At 36.4% G+C, this 17,765-nt stretch overlaps 2 protein-coding genes across 2 annotated transcripts; one reads left to right on the forward strand and one right to left on the reverse strand.

Annotated features, from left to right (window-relative positions):
- Positions 1-575: 575 nt before the first annotated feature.
- LOC105636614 (poly(U)-specific endoribonuclease-B protein) lies at positions 576-4,647 on the reverse strand. The gene is made up of 8 exons (XM_012219940.3): positions 4,340-4,647; positions 4,155-4,244; positions 3,977-4,015; positions 3,349-3,408; positions 3,178-3,246; positions 2,379-2,987; positions 1,683-1,754; positions 576-961 (listed from the first exon to the last, which is right to left on the reverse strand). Exons 1-8 carry the CDS (start codon positions 4,631-4,633, stop codon positions 731-733), a joined length of 1,464 nt encoding a protein of 487 aa, XP_012075330.1. The 5' UTR covers positions 4,634-4,647; the 3' UTR covers positions 576-730.
- A 9,555-nt stretch (positions 4,648-14,202) lies between these two features.
- Positions 14,203-17,727, forward strand: LOC149492550 (uncharacterized). Its single transcript, XM_089716467.1, has 6 exons — positions 14,203-14,223; positions 14,793-15,332; positions 15,485-15,846; positions 15,931-16,229; positions 16,682-16,791; positions 17,065-17,727. The coding sequence occupies exons 1-6, from the start codon at positions 14,203-14,205 to the stop codon at positions 17,725-17,727; spliced, it is 1,995 nt and encodes a 664-aa protein (XP_089572593.1).
- Positions 17,728-17,765: the final 38 nt, after the last annotated feature.

The raw sequence follows: 17,765 nt of genomic DNA on the forward strand, positions 1-17,765 counted from the left end.
CTGTAACAATTCCACCCTTAAATGCAGAATTGAATATCTCCTCCCACCAGTACCAACTTTTCTGCTACATTCCTCTAATGGCTGTGAGGGCGAAGGAGAAGGTGATAGCGCAATTGCCACATTTGAAAGGCTTAGAATTACTACCATAAAACACAAGGTTTTGAACGTTTTCATTTTGAGGATGCATTTCAAGGAGTATGAAATTTCTTTTTTAGGTAAACAATTGGTGTCGGTTAGTTGTTGCCTGTTCAATGCATTTATATATTTGTTTAAATGATATTAAATATGTTTAAACGGCTAGATGTTCAAGTAATTTCAACATTATTTATGTATGTTTTTGAATTTATTGCATTATTACTGAAATTGTTTCTAATTTTAGGGTTGTAAGGGTGTGAATTTGAATCCAGTCAGACGTAAATTAACCAAAAAAAAAAAAAATTAGAAAACGAAAACGGATATAAATTAGAATAAAATAAAATAAAATAAATTCTAAACAAGTCTTGCAAGATTTCAATTTTTGGTTACATAAACAAGAATCTAAACCTGCATAGTTCCATGAAAACTACAAGATCATATAAATTGGCAAGTATATTTAGGTTTTATTGATGATATTTGCAATTAAAAACCCTTGCAAAGAGGGAACAAACCATGATATTGTCATACCATCTCAAATACATCCAACATTTTTATTTCTATCAAGATAAACTTATACATAAAAAATGAAGAACCTTCACCCTGCTATTGGAAACACAGAGCCGATTCGATCTCCAAAGCTGTAACATTTGATATTTACAGGGTATGGACCCAACTCTACATGATTATCTTGTCCACCCATATAGAAACACAGAGTATATAATGCAACTTCAAACTCTGGGCTCACACCCACTAAAATGGTTGATACAGATTTGAGAACACCATTCCATTCAAATTGAATGGAAAGCAACTGAGTTTCAGAGTCAGGCTGCAAAATAGAAATAGTAAAAGTAAGATACATTATAATACCTGTATTGGCTGATCTAAAATGAACCTAGTTTTATCAAAATAACATCTCAAACCTTAAAGGCCGAAACATTTTCTTTTTTTCAACTGAAGAATATAAAAGCAATATATATATATATAACAGCATTCACTTTCAAGTGTTTCAAAGGAGTTGCGAGGACTTATTCACTGCCAAGCTTCAATTGAGAACATCTTCCACTCAAATCAGTTATATTCATTTTTCAAGAAACCAGTTTAACTTGCTCTCCATTTCATTTTGCAAGTTTTAAGCACCATAATTTACAAGCAACGCTGGGTCCAAATGTCTAACGAGTTATTTATAAGTTCTCTTATCAAACTTAGCTCAACTTAACTTTTGAAATTGTCAAATAAACATTAGCTTTTCTTTTTTAACTAAAAAATGAAATTGTAATTATTGCCATATAATAAATGCCATGGAAATAGAGTAAAAAACTGAATAAAGTGAAACTCTTTCAGTGACAAACAAGGAAAACTTTTGTTGACATTTCTGAAGTACTGGCTACTCAGAGGATAAATAAGACCGCACGTGCATATGAAATACAATAAAAAAACTACTTCTACCAAGAAGATTACTTATTTTTCGCCTAATTAGAAGTTCAAGTAACATTCTTATTTCTACCTCAAATCATAATGGAATGAAAAGTGAGGATCAGATCACTTACAAACTGACCACGTCGCCTGGGGAGAATATAACCTTGATAATCAACATTTCCTTTTGCTTCTTCTAGATAAAACTGAACAAGTGAAAATAGAATTTGAGGACAAGTATATTTCCTAATATTCACAAGTAAAATTTACCATATAAACGATAAATGAATGATACAGTTATCCACAAGGAAACTGCAAATTTTTAAACTGATCATCAGGGACAATTATCGATATTTTCTTGCCAAATTTCAAAATGCAAACTGCACAATATATTATATAGTTATGAAAATAAAATATTTCAAGATGGATGTCGGGAAGACTTTTACTAAGGATGTCTAATAATACCATAGTATCTCATAACAACTCTAGTAATTGATTCAGTAGGATGTCTCATTATAAAGATTTGGCTTTCTGATAAGTAAATACAATAAAAAATGTGCTAAAGATATGCAAACTGATCATGCAAGAGCTGAGACCTGTGAGGCATGGGAACATGTTTATGACACGAAATGGACATGCCAACATGACATTTCTTACAAAAATTAGCACTTGACAGCGTTCAAAACTAAAGTGCAATGCTTCACAGGTTAAGATGTAATTAAAAAGAGAAAGATATTCCTTTCAAAAAAAATAATAAAACTGCAAATAAACATAAAAATAACACAGGAATATCAAAGAAATTTAGAAATGGAGAGTCTAGCAAGACAAACCTGAAGCCAATTATGGAAACCAGATACTTCTTGTTCCCCATGCTGCTTAACTTCTCCAACAAAAACATGCTCAAAAGCAGAAGAGGAACCAGATGTACCACCTCGACCATAGAGGTCGAACCAGAGACTTGACAATATTTTTTTAAAATCATGATAATCTTCAGATACAATGCCTTTACGGGCTAGATACTTGTGAAGATATTTAATTGGAGCAGTTCTGCTGATTTCTTCTATAAAAGCAGCTTGCTCTTGCCTCTCTTCAGAAGTGACAACTTCTTTGCACCCTTCATTTGGGTTGTAATTATCAAGCAAAGAACAAAAACGAGCAAAGGTAGGCCTCATTAATACATCTTCATTTAACCAGCTAAATAGGCTTCCTTCTGCCATATCTTCCTTCTCATAGACCTTCTTCCCTTCAGCGCAATCTATTTGATAGTCCTTGCCAGGAACCAAACGATTTCTATCAAGTTGCCAGAGCCTGTTGCAAGCTTGTGATAGGTCAGCAAGCTCCTCTTCTGAAGGTACTACATTTGCACCATCTTCAACATATTCAGAGTATTCTTGTTCACCAGAAGGTCTTTTGTATCCATGCCAATGATCCTTTTGAATCTGTCAATATGAAAATTAAAAACTTGTTCAACTCTTTCCAACCGAACAAGCAGGTCAACAAAGCAAAAATCAATCCTCCTTCCAATAAACTCTGGAGTTTCTGGAGAGATGATTCTATTGAACATATTGGATCAAGATTGCAGTACCGTGTGCCTTCTCTAAAATGTTGATGAGCAGAATGGAAATATACCTTATGTCGCTGCTTGGGATGCTTTTTGCCAACAGTCTCCCAACCATCATTGCTTTCCTCTCCTCCCTCCTATACAAGAAATTGAACAATGAGAGAATAAGCGTCAGGATTGGGTAGTGAAACTCAAACCATAATGCTAAATGAAACATTTCAAAATCCCCAGTAACCAACCTGTCTATTCCATTGGTTTTTGTTATAATCATGTTGCTCATCACCTTCACTTCTTTCATACTGTTCATGGAAATCAAACTTGTGAGATTTTGAAGAGAATCAATGGAGATTCCTGAGCGAATACAGAAACATGCAAAAGTAGAAAGAGAAAACATGAAGAGTAGTAATAGATCAATATTTAATGCCAATTCATTTTACAAATATGTTATGACAACCATTATCTTGCAGGAAACAAAGGTAAGTTCATAGAATCACCATAAAAACGCCTATATATATAGGCACCGCCGCAGACATTTAAAATTTCATAATTAAAAAGAAAAGAAGAGAAACGTGAATTTCCTAACTCTTTATTTATTCAAGTTCATTAGCGTTTGCCTTTGATTACATATTATTGGAATCAAAATTTATAAAACAAAATTGAATTGGATTTATAGCACATACATATGTGTCCCAACAAGAGCGTTAGCATTTGCATTTTATTGCATTAATGTCAATTATCAACCTAAACATTCGTCATCAATTTTTATGTTTATGCAAAGAAAAGTAAAGACGTTTAATCATTATTTGAGAGATTCAAATGATAAAACCACGATCAAATCAGAATTAACAGCAAAATGAATATAGAAACCTTCGGAGGCTGCATAGAAGGTCTTGAATCCGCTTCGCTCTGATCATTTAAATTCAAAAAACAAAAAGAAAGAAAAAGAAAAAAGAAATTTGATTAAAATGCTCTCCAATTCCAATCCACAAATTAAATAACGAAGAGAGAAAAAAAAAGAAAATTAATTAAAAAAAAAGCGAAAAACCTGTTTTATCCATTGATTTGTTGGACGATAACCATGAGCGGTATGATTGCTGCTTACTTGATCATCGTTATCCTGCTCCCCGGACACCACCTGTACATTTTAGCAAGGAAAAATATGACTCCAGCAGATAAAAAAAAAAAAAAAAAATGAAATGCAAGAGAAAGAAAGAGACAGAGACTACTCACTTCGGCCCAGCTGGATCTGGCCCGTTCATCTCGGGACTGTGAGGTCGATTCCTCATCTTTGTCGTCGTGGCCAAGCGCCACGTCCAGCAAGCCTTTGATCAGACCGTCCATTTTCCGTACACGGAAAGAGAGAGCTTTGACAGAGGAGATATTGTGGGAGTGAGATTTGGGGAGATGAGATGAGGAAGTAGAATTGAAGTCAAAGAAGGTGGAGAATGGCGGGTAATGGCAATATCCGTAATTATTGATCGTTGCCGACGAAATCAGAGGAATCGACGAGACATGTGTTGACATGTGGGTGTGAATGTGCTCACGTATAGTTCTGTAATTTATGGTTTGGTGACTTGGTGGGGGCCCTACGAGTTTGATTGAATCTGCACTAGTGCCTTTCGTGTTTGGTAGATTTAATCAGTATAATAAATAGGATAAATTTATTATTTTATCCCTCTATTTTATTAAAACTAATTAGTCTGTTATTATTAGTATTTTATTTTTTATTTTACTAAAATTAAATAGTCTGTCTCATTATTTTCACAAGTATATTAGATTTTGGAATTAATGTCAATTTGATCCTGAACTTATTTAGCAGGATTAAAAGAATTAGATTTGATCTTTTGGGTTAATTTAGCCCTTGAATTTGTATAAAACAATTAAAAAGATTTGATTTCACTTTTTAGTCCAATTTAACTCATGAACATATATAAAATAATTACAAAAATCATATTTGATATTTTGAGTCAATTTAACCTCTAATTCTTCATTGTACTTACAAAGTGAAATCATTATATAGACATTTACTAAAATTGTAGTTGAAATCGAGCTAACTAATTCATTAAAAAATTAATTAATTATAAAATATAAGAAAATGATATATGAAATGAATTGTATTTCTCTTTACCTTGATCAATGGTTTTAAGTTTATAAATATGTATTAATTTGAACATTTTAAAATTAACCTCTATTACTGGGTTATCGCTTATAAAATCTATGCATTTTTCATGTTGAATAAGTTAAAGTTATAATACATGTTTATAAATTTAATATATTACACGAAATGATATGTTTATGAATTTTAAATTTATATTCATAAGTGTTGAAAAAGTTTAATCTAAGTGTTCTTAGTGTAGGACAAAAAGGGATAAAAAGTTAATCATGTTAAATTAAATCAATTATTAATCTATAAAAATCAAAACAAGTTTAAGGGTTAAATTAACTTAAAAAATGAAATCGAATCTTTTTAATCATTTTATACAAATTCAAAGGCTAAATTGACTCAAAATGTCAAATTTGACCTTTTTAATCCTACTAAACAAATTCAAGGACCAAATTGAACTTTATTCCATTACTTTTTTTGCTAATGTTTAGATTCCATTCAACTAATACCATATCTCTTTGTCAATTTTTTTTATACTTTTACCTATTAATATTTTATGAAAAAGATAAAAATATTCTTTTATTTAAACCAAAAACAATACATTTTCAATGACAAAATTATTATTTTCTTATATTTTATCAAAATTAACTAATTCTTCTCTACATTTAAAGTAAAAAATAAATGAATTGACGCAGATAGTAGTATAACAGTTAGTAGTATAACAGTGCAAAATATATAAAAAATATATTTTAGAAAATATGGAGACAAATTAATTAATTTTGATAAATATAAAAGACCAAATATAAGGGTAAATACTATATAATTACTCATTTTTGGTTATGAATAAAGCCAATATGACGTTTGAACTTGTTTAGAGGAATAAAAAATATCAAATTTGACTTTTTCGGCTAATTTAACCTTTAAACTTGTTTAAAATGATTAAAAGATTATGTTTAGCTCGTAATTCTTTATTGTAGTTATAATGTGAAAATTTTTGTATAGAAATTATATAATTCGGATCACACTACATAATTTATTAAAAAACTAATTAAATAAGAAATAAAAGAGAATAATACATAGGGTGTATTGTATCTCCTTTTATTTTAACTGATTATTTTGAGTTCATAAATATATATTATTTTAAACATTTTAAAATTTACTTTTATTACTAAGTTATTGCATGTAAAATTCATGCATTTTTTATATTGAATAGATTAAAATTATACCACATATTTTGTAAATTTACTGTGTTAGAAGAAATGATGTTTTTATGGATTTTAAACTTATATTCCAAAGTGTTGAAAAGTTTGATCTTGGTGTTTTTAGTGGAAAATAAGAAGGGATGAAAGTCAATCCTACTAAATTGAATCAATTCATTTATTTGTAAAGATTAAAACAAATTTAAGGGATAAATTGATCTAAAAAGTCAAATATAATTTTTTTTTTTTTAAGAAAAAGAAGAGAATAACATAGCTTAAGTCATAATGTATCTAGGGTAAGCCACCCCACAATTATCATACTGCAGTAGACTAGCTAGGCCATGAGGAGGAGACTAAAAAATATGAGCGCTTAAAGTTAGAGTTGAGCCATAACATGCCAACCAATCTGTACACAAATTTCCTTCCATGTATATATGCGAAAGACGAACCTCTCAGCTTTTGGGAAGCATCTGCTGGATGTTCAACACCGGATTAGAAACCACAGAAGAAGTAATAACAACTGATTAACCAACGAGACAGCATGAGCATTATCCAGCTCCATAAGCAAGTGCCGACCCCTTTATGCCAAGCTAGATGCAAACCCACAAAGGCCCCAAAGCTCTGCCATAATAACTGAACAGCTACCCAAATTATAAGCAAAACAAAAACACCATCCCATTGCAACATTTTTTATTACACCCGTTATAGAAAGCCTTATTAGACTGAATAATAACCGAGCCATCACAGTTAAGCTTGAACCAACCCGCGGCTGGTGGATTCCATCCTAAATACCTGCACTCCCTAACACTACCCATTCGCAACACCTGATCTTGCTGTGAAGCCAAAATACTAATAGTAAAGTTACAAACCATCTCTATAGGATTAATTGGCTAACCTTCCTCTGGGGCCAAAATAGATTTATTTCTCCATTTCCATAAAAACCAACTGCCTAGAGCAAAAATTGAACTCCATGGACAACCATCAGACCTCACACCCATAGACTGCAAGTTAAAAACCACCCATCTATCAATCTCCATACACGAGAAGAACTCCATTCTCATTGCCGGAGGAACCAAAAGATCCCATAGCTGACACACCAGCATACAATCTCAAAGGACATCAAGAATTGTCTCCTTATGAACCAAGCAAATCGCACAAGTTGAGCTAGAGGCCAAGTGGCGATGCTGCCGTTCAACATTAATGAGCTAATGATTATGAACAGTTAACCAAAGAAACGTCTGGATTCGCTCTGGCCCTTTTTAAGCCCATACTACCTTCTAGATCGCAGCTCTATCAAGCCATCGATGCCTACTTAATGCAGTATAGGTAGATTTAACAGAGAAAGTACCGCTCAAAGAAAGACCCCAGTGCATCGAATCCTCCATCTCAGATAAAATATAGCTTTCGCACTGAGCAATCCTCTCAAGGATAGCAATCAGAAGAAAGCTTTCAAAATGATGCCACTTCCAATTACCAGTTTGATCAATAAACTCATAGAGGGGCTTATCAAAATCCTCAAGCGGAACCGGGACATAAGTAAGAGTCCATAAGGGGGCACATCCTGAATCCATTGATGCTGCCAAAATCGAATGGTCTTGCCATTCCCAATAGACCAATACACACCCTACAGCATGACCGACCAAACACGAATAATATTACGCTAAAGCTAAGAAGTACCCACTGTTTTTAAATTGATCAGGAAAAGGCCCAACCCTTTTGGTGTACTTACAACGGAGAACCTGCACCCATAAAGCATCATTGTTAACAAGTAAAACCCAAGCAAGTTTAACCATAAATGCCTCGTTAGAGACCTGAAGCTTTCTTAAATCCAAGCCGCCCATCTCCTTAAGTTGACATAGTTGATCCCATCGAATAAGAGACAGACCTCGCTTATGATGGTTCCAGCCCCAAATTAACTTCCTGCAATGTTTCTCAATCTCCAAACAAAGAGAAATAGGGACAGAGACAGTTTGAAAAACATAAGTAGGAATGGCCAGGAGAACAAACTTTGTGAGCGTAATCCTACTAGCCAGGGAGAGTTGCTGCGCTCCATCCTGAAAGTTTGGACTTCACCTTATCCAACAGAAAAGAGAAAGCTTTGGATTTAGATGTACCTTGAGTTAGAGAAATTCCCAAATATTTACCAAGATCAAAAGTAAGCCAAAAGCCACTCCGCTGGCTGATTTCCTACTGAAGCATGGGCAAGACATTCCTCGAAAAATAAAGGAGAGTCTTGGCCATATTAACCTTCTATCCTGAAATACTCGCAAAGTTCGCATTGACTTGCAGAAGAACATCCACTTGCAAGACCGTAGCTTCTGAAAAAAGAAACAAGTCATCAGCGAAAAAAGATGAGAAACCATAGGTCCCCTTCGACTAACCTTAAGAGGCTTCCACCGTTTAGATGTCACTTCTTGCTTGATAGAGTGAGCTAAACGCTCCATACATAGCACAAAGAGGTAAGGTGACAAAGGATCACCCTACTGAACCCCATGACTAGGAGTGAAGTAAGTCGACTGCTCACCATTCCATGCCACACTAAGAGAAGAAGAAGTAATACATTTCATAACAACTTGAATAATATTATCAGGTAAGCCAATATCAGATAAGGTTTGCTGAATAAACTCCCACCCCAACCTATCATAAGCCTTTCCAAATCAACCTTCACAGCCATCCAGCCATTGCCTGAGCGTTTATTCTTCATAGAGGGCACTAACTCTTGCGTGATAATAGTGTTATCTGTAATATGCCTCCCAGCAACAAAATTGACTTGTTCCTAACACACCAGTTTAGACAGAATAAGCTTAAGCCGATTAGCAATAATTTTCGTAACAACTTTAAACACCGTATTACAGAGACTGATAGGCCAAAATTCAGAAATATGTTTAAGAGAGTCATTTTCTGGGATCAGAACAATGAGACTCTTATTCAACTCCTTTATGTCAAATCGATCATAAAAAATGTCACTCACCACCCAAGACAAATCCAACCGACAATAGACCAATTGCGTTGAAAGAAATAAGGATGAAAACCATCGATCCCAAGGGCTTTATAGGGATCCATTTGAAACAAAACAACCTTAACTTCCTCCATAATGACCCTTTGACTTATATCCTCTTTCTCAGTATCAGTTAGAGGAGGAAAGAAGTTCAGTCCATTATACTACGGAAAAACTTGTCAATCTTCTTGGTAAAGCTTAGCAAAATAATCAACTGTCCATTGTTTCAAATGATCTGATTCGTACACCATAGGCCATCTTCCCCTTGCAAAGACCCAATTCTGTTCTTTCTATGCCTTTACATGGTAATCCCATGGAAATACCTAGTATTATGGTCCCCGTATAAGATCCACTGAGCCTGTGATTTTTGAAACCAAAACACTTCCTCTTCTTCCAATAATTGTTCCAGATTGGTAGACAACTTGCTCTCCAACTCAATCAAAAAGTTGCTTTGCTTAGTCTTTAACGCCCCTAGAACTCCTATAATACTAACTAGCAATGCCATTTTACGAGCATGCACACTACCCACCGTATCTCTATGCCATGTACGAAGAGAAGAAGCAAGACTACTAAGGGATTCAGCTATGTTACCACCTATTCTCCAACTATTCTACAAAATGTCTGAGAACCCAGGTTTATCTTGCCATGTAACCAGAACTTGAAACTCCCAACTCTGGGACCAACTGCACCATTACCAGATGGTATGAAGAGTAACAGATTATGATTTGATTTAACTCAGGGAAGATGAGAAACTGAAGAAGACGAAAATCAACTAAGCCAAGCATTATTATAGAGGACCCTATCCAACCTTTCCAAAATTTACCCTTGTTTCCACATAAACTTAGAGCCCTGAAACCCCAAATCAACCAACCCAGCATCGTCAAACCACTTTTGAAATAACCTATAGAAGCTTTGATCATTCACAGTACCACGCTTCTCATTACTTTTAAGGACAACATTAAAGTCCCCTGCAATGCATCAAGGAAGAACGCAACTATGGTTGAGGGACAAAAGATGATGCAATAAACCATTCCTGATAGAGAGGTTTGGACTAACATAAACCACAGTGAACAAAAAATGACAATTATGGTTGGAAGCCACCTGTTCTCTATGCCATGTATGAAGAGAAGAAGCAAATGTTCTCTATGCCACCTGTTCTCTTACTCGAAATGTCGAAGGGTGGATGGTCTTCTTGTAGGTTGCTCATGCTTTTGGTTAGCATCCACATCATAGGTAAACTCAAAGGGACTCCTTTGAGTGGTACCATGTATGCCTCTCATGTAACTTTTTTATTACCCATAACAGAAACAACTTCATTGTTATCAAAATAAAATTTCAATGTTAGGTACCTAATTGAGGAGACTACTTCTAACTCATATAGTGCGGGCCTATTGAGTATGGCATTATAAGGAAAATGAATGTCAGCCACCATGAATTCTATTTTGAGTCTTCTACAAATGTCTTCTATTCTGAGCTTCAGGGTTATGTCCATAACACTCGCCATCATGATTGGTTTTCTTGCCAGTCCTACTAGGGGAGTTTGGACTTTCTTGAATTTATTTTGATCAAGTTTAAGTGCATTGAATACTTCTAGTGTGATCAAGTTAACCACACTCCCATCTTCCACTATCATTATTTTTACTAGAAAGTTTCCCATGATTCCTTCAATGACCAAGGCATCATTGTGGGTGTGGGGAGTGTTTGCCATCTTCTTCTGAGAATGAGATCGGTGGTCGAACTGCAACTTCTGTTTGTGGTATGACCGGATAGATCTCCCGAGCTATCCTCTACCTAGCTGAATTATTGTCACCACCTGTAGAGCCACCAAATGTCATGTGAATAGTTCCTAATGGAATTCATTGTACTTGCTTTTGTCCTTGTGCCCCAATGTGTCCTCTTTCAATTTTCTAGGGTAATTTAGTTGTATTTTATCTCCTTATTTTCTCATCCAATCCAATATGTTCGAGTGTGACTTGTTCAGGGGAGTGAACTCTTTCTTTTAAAAGCTCCTATCTCCTCTGTGGTAGGGCGTCTTTATCGAGTAGCTAGCCGTTGGATGTCTGATCGGTGATCGTCGCCTAACTAGAGAGTGGTATCTTTTGCTATTGGTTTTTTCTTCCTTGAAGCTCTTCGCCATTGTGCCTCATAGGCTTTGTCCAGTTTGGTGTAATTATGTGCTCGGGCCATCAATTCTACAAAATTCAAAGGTGGATCAATGCTAAGGCTTTCAAATAGTTTGTTATACTTATAATTCTTAGACACTGTGCTAATCGCGACTTCATCGTTCAAGTTCTCCACTTGCATTGCCATATGTTGGAATTTGGAGACATACAATCTTAGGGTCTCGCCTTTTTCCCTTCTGAGGCCCATTAGGTCTGAGGAGATTTTCCTTGATGGTACACTCATTATGAATCGAGCTCAGAATGCAGCGGATAATTAGGAGAAGGATGAATAGATCATGTCTTTAATGTTTGATACCATTTTTGGGCTGCCCCCTTAAGTGTGACAGGGTACACTTTGCACATGAGGTCTTCTAGGTTTGTTTGAATGTACATCACAGTTCAAAAAGTTGCTAGGTGACTGTGGGGGTTAGTAGAACCATCATAAGTCTTAAAGTAGGCATTTTATACTTGGGTAGGAATGTTACACCTAAAGTGTTGGCGGGAGAGTCATCTTGGAGTCCATAATCTCCCATTTTGCCTATTTCCTTGCATTCTCATAAGATCTCTTGACAACATTTCTGAGGTTGGTGTTGTATACCCTTAGTTGAGTGTTGCTGGATTGTGGCTATCTGGGATAAATGTGCTCAAATCTGCTATTGATTTGGTTTCTGTGCGTTGTCTCGAGCCTGGAGTTTTGCCTTTTAGACATGTGTTGGGATCTATCTTGTTCGCCTTGCTAGCGATTCTCCTAATTATCCACAAAGGTTTGCCTACCACATTGTGGGGGAACTACTAATATGTGCTCTAGCACTACCGTGAATTGTGCTTATACCTGTGTTAGGGCTATCGCGACTTGGGGATCGATTGTTTGGGGAGGCGACATTATATTTTGTTCGCCTGTTTCTCATCTTTGACTATCAGCTTGGTCTTCCACATTGGTGAATTTTGCTGACTCGTTAGCCATGGTCAAGGGAGCGAAAGAGTAGAGTCTTTTGGGAGAGAGTGAGTTTTTGGAGTGTTTCATGCTCACCCCACCATTTGATAGTCTCAACAATTAATATTACTTCTGTTGTTAGTGTTGAAAGGGAAATTAGTGTAGAGAGTTTTTTCTGTGTTAATTCCCCTATCTCTTCTAAGGAAAGGTCCTCTATATATAGTAGAGGTAGGTGGTTAAGAAAATTAGATAGTGGAGATATTGCTCCATTAATTGGATGATTTGATAGGGATTCTAGGGGGATATGGTGGTCAAAAATAAATTTATTTAATATTTTTTAGTAATATTACCACATTCCTAGCCCGAAAAGAAAGAGATGAAAGAAACATGTTATTCCATCGAAAGAAGTTAATGGGCCACCCTTAGAAAACCATGAATGTTGCCCTAGTTAAAAATGGTTCTTCATGTGTGAAATCGCTGATGGGTGTGCCATAATGAGAGAGAAAGTAAAAATGATGTTTTCTTGCTATTGAGAGATCAGAATATTTCCCTAGGAAGAAGATGGATTTGATAATAATGTTTGATTTTAATTTGGAGTATAATTTTGATTTAAGAATACGAGATGAGAAGATTTTTCTTTTTTAGAAGAAGATTGATTTGAGAATATTGTTTGATTTTAATTTGAAATATTAATTTTAATTTTGATTTGTCATGTTTTTTTATCGAAGAGGAGGTGAGGTGGAAGACATATCATCATGCTTCAATGAATGTTTTTTTTCTTTTTTTCTTCTTTTTTTTTTAACGCTAGAGCTAATGTGCATAACTAACTTGCCACTTGGAAGAAATATTATTGTCTATGTCAAAATGCATGGAATTCATGAATGTGTGTGATTGATACAAAAAAAAAAAAGTGAAATCTACGAGTCACAAAGTCACTTTGGAATAGAGGGACACAACTTTTGAATGAATAATTCAGGAAACAAAATATGTATTCAAGCTTAAAATAAACCAAAGAAAAAAAAATCACTTGTCTGATTGAATCAAAAGGACTGAGGAGCAGATCACACTCACATTGTACCGATCAACCTCCACAAGGTATTCAATGCATGGGATCTCAATCCTTTGTTGGGAGGAACCGCTCTGCCTACTCTCATGAAGACGATTGATGTATTTGCTGCAACTCAACTTTCCAGAGAATGGTGTCGTGTAAGTATATTTAACTGGATCATTGAAGTTGTGTCATTGCTTTTGTATTGTGGGAATGGTAAATTTATGATAGATGTATGTTGCTTTTGCTTGCTAAGAGAAGCTGAAAACTAGAGATTTGGTTTAGATGGAAAAAGAAATTATATTTTCAATGGAAATATGTGCCTACCAAGTGTTTGTAAAAATGACAGAGTGAATAAGGAGCTAAATTATGAACGTGAACATGTTGCAAGCTGCCTTTCATGCTTCTAATAATCTGCAGTTTTGGTTTTGAAGTTGTTTCGTCTCTCTTCCTAGAGAGTTGTTTTCGTCTCTCTTCCTGGAGAGTTATTCTGGTTTAGATCTTGTCGTTGACACATTTTCTGATGGAGGATGAAGACCAAATTTCGAGGGAGGTGGCTAACTTATCAGTCAATGGTGCGTAACCGGCTAGACTTGTTTTTGAAAAAGACGAAGAACTCTCTACAACAATTCAAGTTTTTTAAAAAACATGGGGCTATTGGCTGGTTCTGTGAGTCCGACCCGCCATCAGACATGAGTACCATAAGTTGGAACTGTCGTGGACTGGGCAACCCATGAGCAGTACGTACTTTACGGGATATCATTAGTGATAAGAAGCCAAATTTTATTTTTCTTATTGAGACCCTTTATGCTTCTAATAAAGTTGTGGAACTACAATCTTTATTAGATTATGACGGGTTTGTTAATGTTGATTGTGTTGGCCATAGTGGTGGTTTGGCATTACTTTGAAAGGGTGTTTCGTCAGTAAATCTTATTAGTTCCGGTCCTAGATATATAGATGTTGAAGTGGATTTGCCCCGATTTGGTGTTTGGTGGCTCACGGGTTTCTATGGTGACCCAAATAGATCCAGAAGAAATAATTCTTGGCAGTTACTTCATGTTTTAGCTTCTCACAACGACTTGCCTTGGTTGTGTTTAGGAGACTTTAATGATATTCTTGCTTCGTCTGAAAAGCAAGGGGGTAGGGCTTAGCCTAATCATCTTATTCGGGGATTCCAAGCTGCTATCTTGGATGCACATTTGATTGATTTTCCTACGTCTGGTTATGCCTTCACTTAGGAACATGGTCGCTCTAGCGGTAATTTAATTGAGGCAAAACTCGATCGTGTTCTGGCCACTGACTCTTGGCGACAAAATTTCTCTCAAGCCCGGGCTATGGTTCTTGATAAGTCTTCATCCGACCATCTTCCGATTTACCTTGAAATACACCACTTTGTGCCTAGGGCTCAGGCTAGACGATTCCATTTCGAGAATAGCTGGCGGAGGGAGGCTGTTTGTAAGGATCTGATTAAGGGTTGTTGGCTGGAGACGATAGGTATGGCTTTGGTTGAAAGGATTTCTTGTTGCAGAGCACTTCTTGAGGTCTGGGAGGAAGAACTTCGCCATTATCAAAAAGGGGAATTTGCGACTTGCATGGCCGTCATGGCTGCTACAAGAGGTTCTCGTACCGCAGGGGATAATGTCCAGTTTCTTGAGGTGAAAAACAGGTACCAGGAATTATTGTTACAAAAGGAAATTTTTTGGAAACAACGTGCCAAAGAGTTCTGGTTGAGGGAAGTGATGCTAATACCCGTTTCTTCCATCGAAGAGCTTCAGCCCGTCAGCAACAGAATCAGATTTCTTCTTTGAGAGACGAATCTGGAAACTAGAGTCACTTGAACTCCGGGTTAGAGGATCTCATGGTTCGTTATTTTACGAATGTGTTTGCTTCCCAAAATTGCACCTCTACTTTGGTTTCCGATTTTACTTAGCCTGTTATCACCGAGGAGCAAAATGAGTTCTTGTTAGCTCCTCACTCAATTGAGGATGTTCGGGCAGTAGTGTTTGACATGAAGGCCGACAAAGCCCCGGGACTTGACGGGTTCAATCCTGGTTTCTACCAACGCTACTGGGACATTATAGGTAATGATATTGCTCAGAACTGTGTTGAGATAATTCACAGCAGGTCTATTCCTGATCATTTGAATGTGATTGGTTTGGTTTTGATTCCTAAGAAATCATCCCCAGAATCTATGACTGATTTGAGACCGATTGCCCTTTGCAATGTTTTGTTAAAAATCATTACTAAGCTGCTCGCAAATCCTCTTCGCACTATTCTTCCGCTTCTGATTTCGTAAAGCCAGAGTGCCTTTGTTGCGGGTAGGAATATTCAGGATAATTGTATTGTTGCTTTTAAAGCTTTACGTGCATTTCATAGGAAGACTAGGGGTTCTAATTTTTCTACAGCTGTCAAAATGGACATCAGCAAAGCATACGATAGAATGGAGTGGTCCTTTCTTCGCCAAATACTAACTAAGTTGGGTTTTCATGCTCTATGGATTAATCTTATCATGTCTAGTCTAACTTCGGTCAAGTACTGGATTTTGCAGAATAATAGAGAGCTTGGGCCCATTATCCCCACTCGGGGTTTGCGACAGGGAGACCCTCTATCCCCGTACTTATTCATCATCTGCGCTGAAGGCTTATCAAACATGATTCGCATGTCTATTCAGAATGGTAATCTGAGTGGTTTTCGAGTTTGTCGGGGTGGACCGTTAATTTCTCATCTATTTTTCGCTGATGACAGTTTGGTGTTTTTGAAGGCTTCGATTTAGGAATCTCAATCTCTCAAACATATTTTGGCTATGTATGAGGCAGAATTAGGGCAGAAGATAAATTTAAATAAGTCTTGCATTACTTTCAACGCTAATACCCCTCGGCACTCCAAAAATCAAATATGTTCCCTACTTTAGGTTGCGGAAAAGGATACTTTAGGTACTTACTTGGGTTTACCGTCACACATGGGTCGAAATAGGAAGGAGGTTTTTAATTATATTAAGGACCGAATGTGGAAGCCTTTAAACTCATGGGAGCTAAAGTCTCTCTCCCGTGTGGGAAGGGAAATTCTGTTAAAAATTGTTCTTCATGCTTTACCTAATTATCTTATGAGTCTTTTCTTGTTACCCAAGACTTTATGTATGGAATTGGAACGTATCATGAATCGGTTCTAGTGGGAAGTGGGCGGAATTACTCTCAGGGTATTCATTGGCTTTCTTGGAACAAATTGGCTATCCCGAAGGTATTCGGAGGGCTAGGATTTTGGAAAATTCATGAATTTAATATAGCTCTTCCAGGTAAATAGGGCTGGAAACTCATGGTAAGCTTGGATTCATTGGCTGCACGTGTTTTGAAAGCAAGGTATTTTCCGAATTGTAGTTTTCTGGAAGCTGATCTCGGCTCAAATCCGAGCTATGTTTGGCGAAGCATTTAGGGGTCTAAGAGTTTGATTCAAAGGGGATTATATTTGTGGGTTGGTAGTGGTTCGAATACATCTATTTGGGATTCTCCTTAGCTGTCTAATGAAGAGTGTTCTTTTATCTCCACTCCTAGACCACACGATAGTAATGCTTTCCTGGTTTCGAATCTTATTGTGCAACGAAGATGGGATGTCGAGCGGACTCGACGATTATTCAATGAAAGAGATGTTGCTTGTATCCTCTCTATTCCTTTAAGTAATCACATGGGAGATGACCGGGTTTGCTGGAAATTTGACACAAAAGGTACATATACAGTCAAGAGTGCTTACAGATTACTTCTGCATCACCCTCTTGCGTCACAATTTATGCCTACTATAAGTTGGACTCAGCTGTGGAAGATGAAGATCCCACCCAAAGTTACTAATTTCATTTGGCGTGCCGTATGTGATGTTCTACCTTGTAGGAGGAATTTATGCTCTCGGAAGGTGGACATTCAAGATATTTGCCCTCTATGTCTTGGACATTCTGAAACTAATCTTCATATTCTTGTCAACTGCCCTTTTTCAAGACAGGTTTGGACTCTCTCCCATCTTGGGTTTCGGTGGTCTTCGGCTATGTCTTTTGGGGAGTGGTTTCAGCAAGCCTCTAATTGCTTGACCTTGGAGAATTTGAGTTATGTTTCTATGGTGTATTCGGCATTATGGATCACCAGAAATGATATAGTATGGCATCAAAAAAGCAAAAATCCAGGGGGGTAAATTTGCTAGCTACGGGTGTTTGGCACGCATGGAAGGAA

This window comes from Jatropha curcas, chromosome 11 (assembly GCF_041381405.1).
Source record: "Jatropha curcas cultivar XTBG-Jc1 chromosome 11, XTBG_Jcur_1.0, whole genome shotgun sequence".
NCBI classification, from domain to species: Eukaryota; Viridiplantae; Streptophyta; class Magnoliopsida; order Malpighiales; family Euphorbiaceae; genus Jatropha; species Jatropha curcas.

Excerpts from the sequence above, each read along its gene's own strand:
- LOC105636614 (XM_012219940.3), bottom strand. The coding sequence starts at position 4,633 with ATGTCAACACATGTCTCGTCGATTCCTCTGATTTCGTCGGCAACGATC. Across the intron at positions 4,245-4,339 it reads CCAGATCCAGCTGGGCCGAA|GTGGTGTCCGGGGAGCAGGA; the intron begins GTGAGTAGTCTC and ends TAAAATGTACAG. Across the intron at positions 3,247-3,348 it reads AAAACCAATGGAATAGACAG|GAGGGAGGAGAGGAAAGCAA; the intron begins GTTGGTTACTGG and ends TTTCTTGTATAG.
- LOC149492550 (XM_089716467.1), top strand. The coding sequence starts at position 14,203 with ATGGGGCTATTGGCTGGTTCT. Across the intron at positions 14,224-14,792 it reads TGGGGCTATTGGCTGGTTCT|GAACATGGTCGCTCTAGCGG; the intron begins GTGAGTCCGACC and ends GCCTTCACTTAG. Across the intron at positions 16,230-16,681 it reads TCGCATGTCTATTCAGAATG|ACTTTATGTATGGAATTGGA; the intron begins GTAATCTGAGTG and ends TTGTTACCCAAG.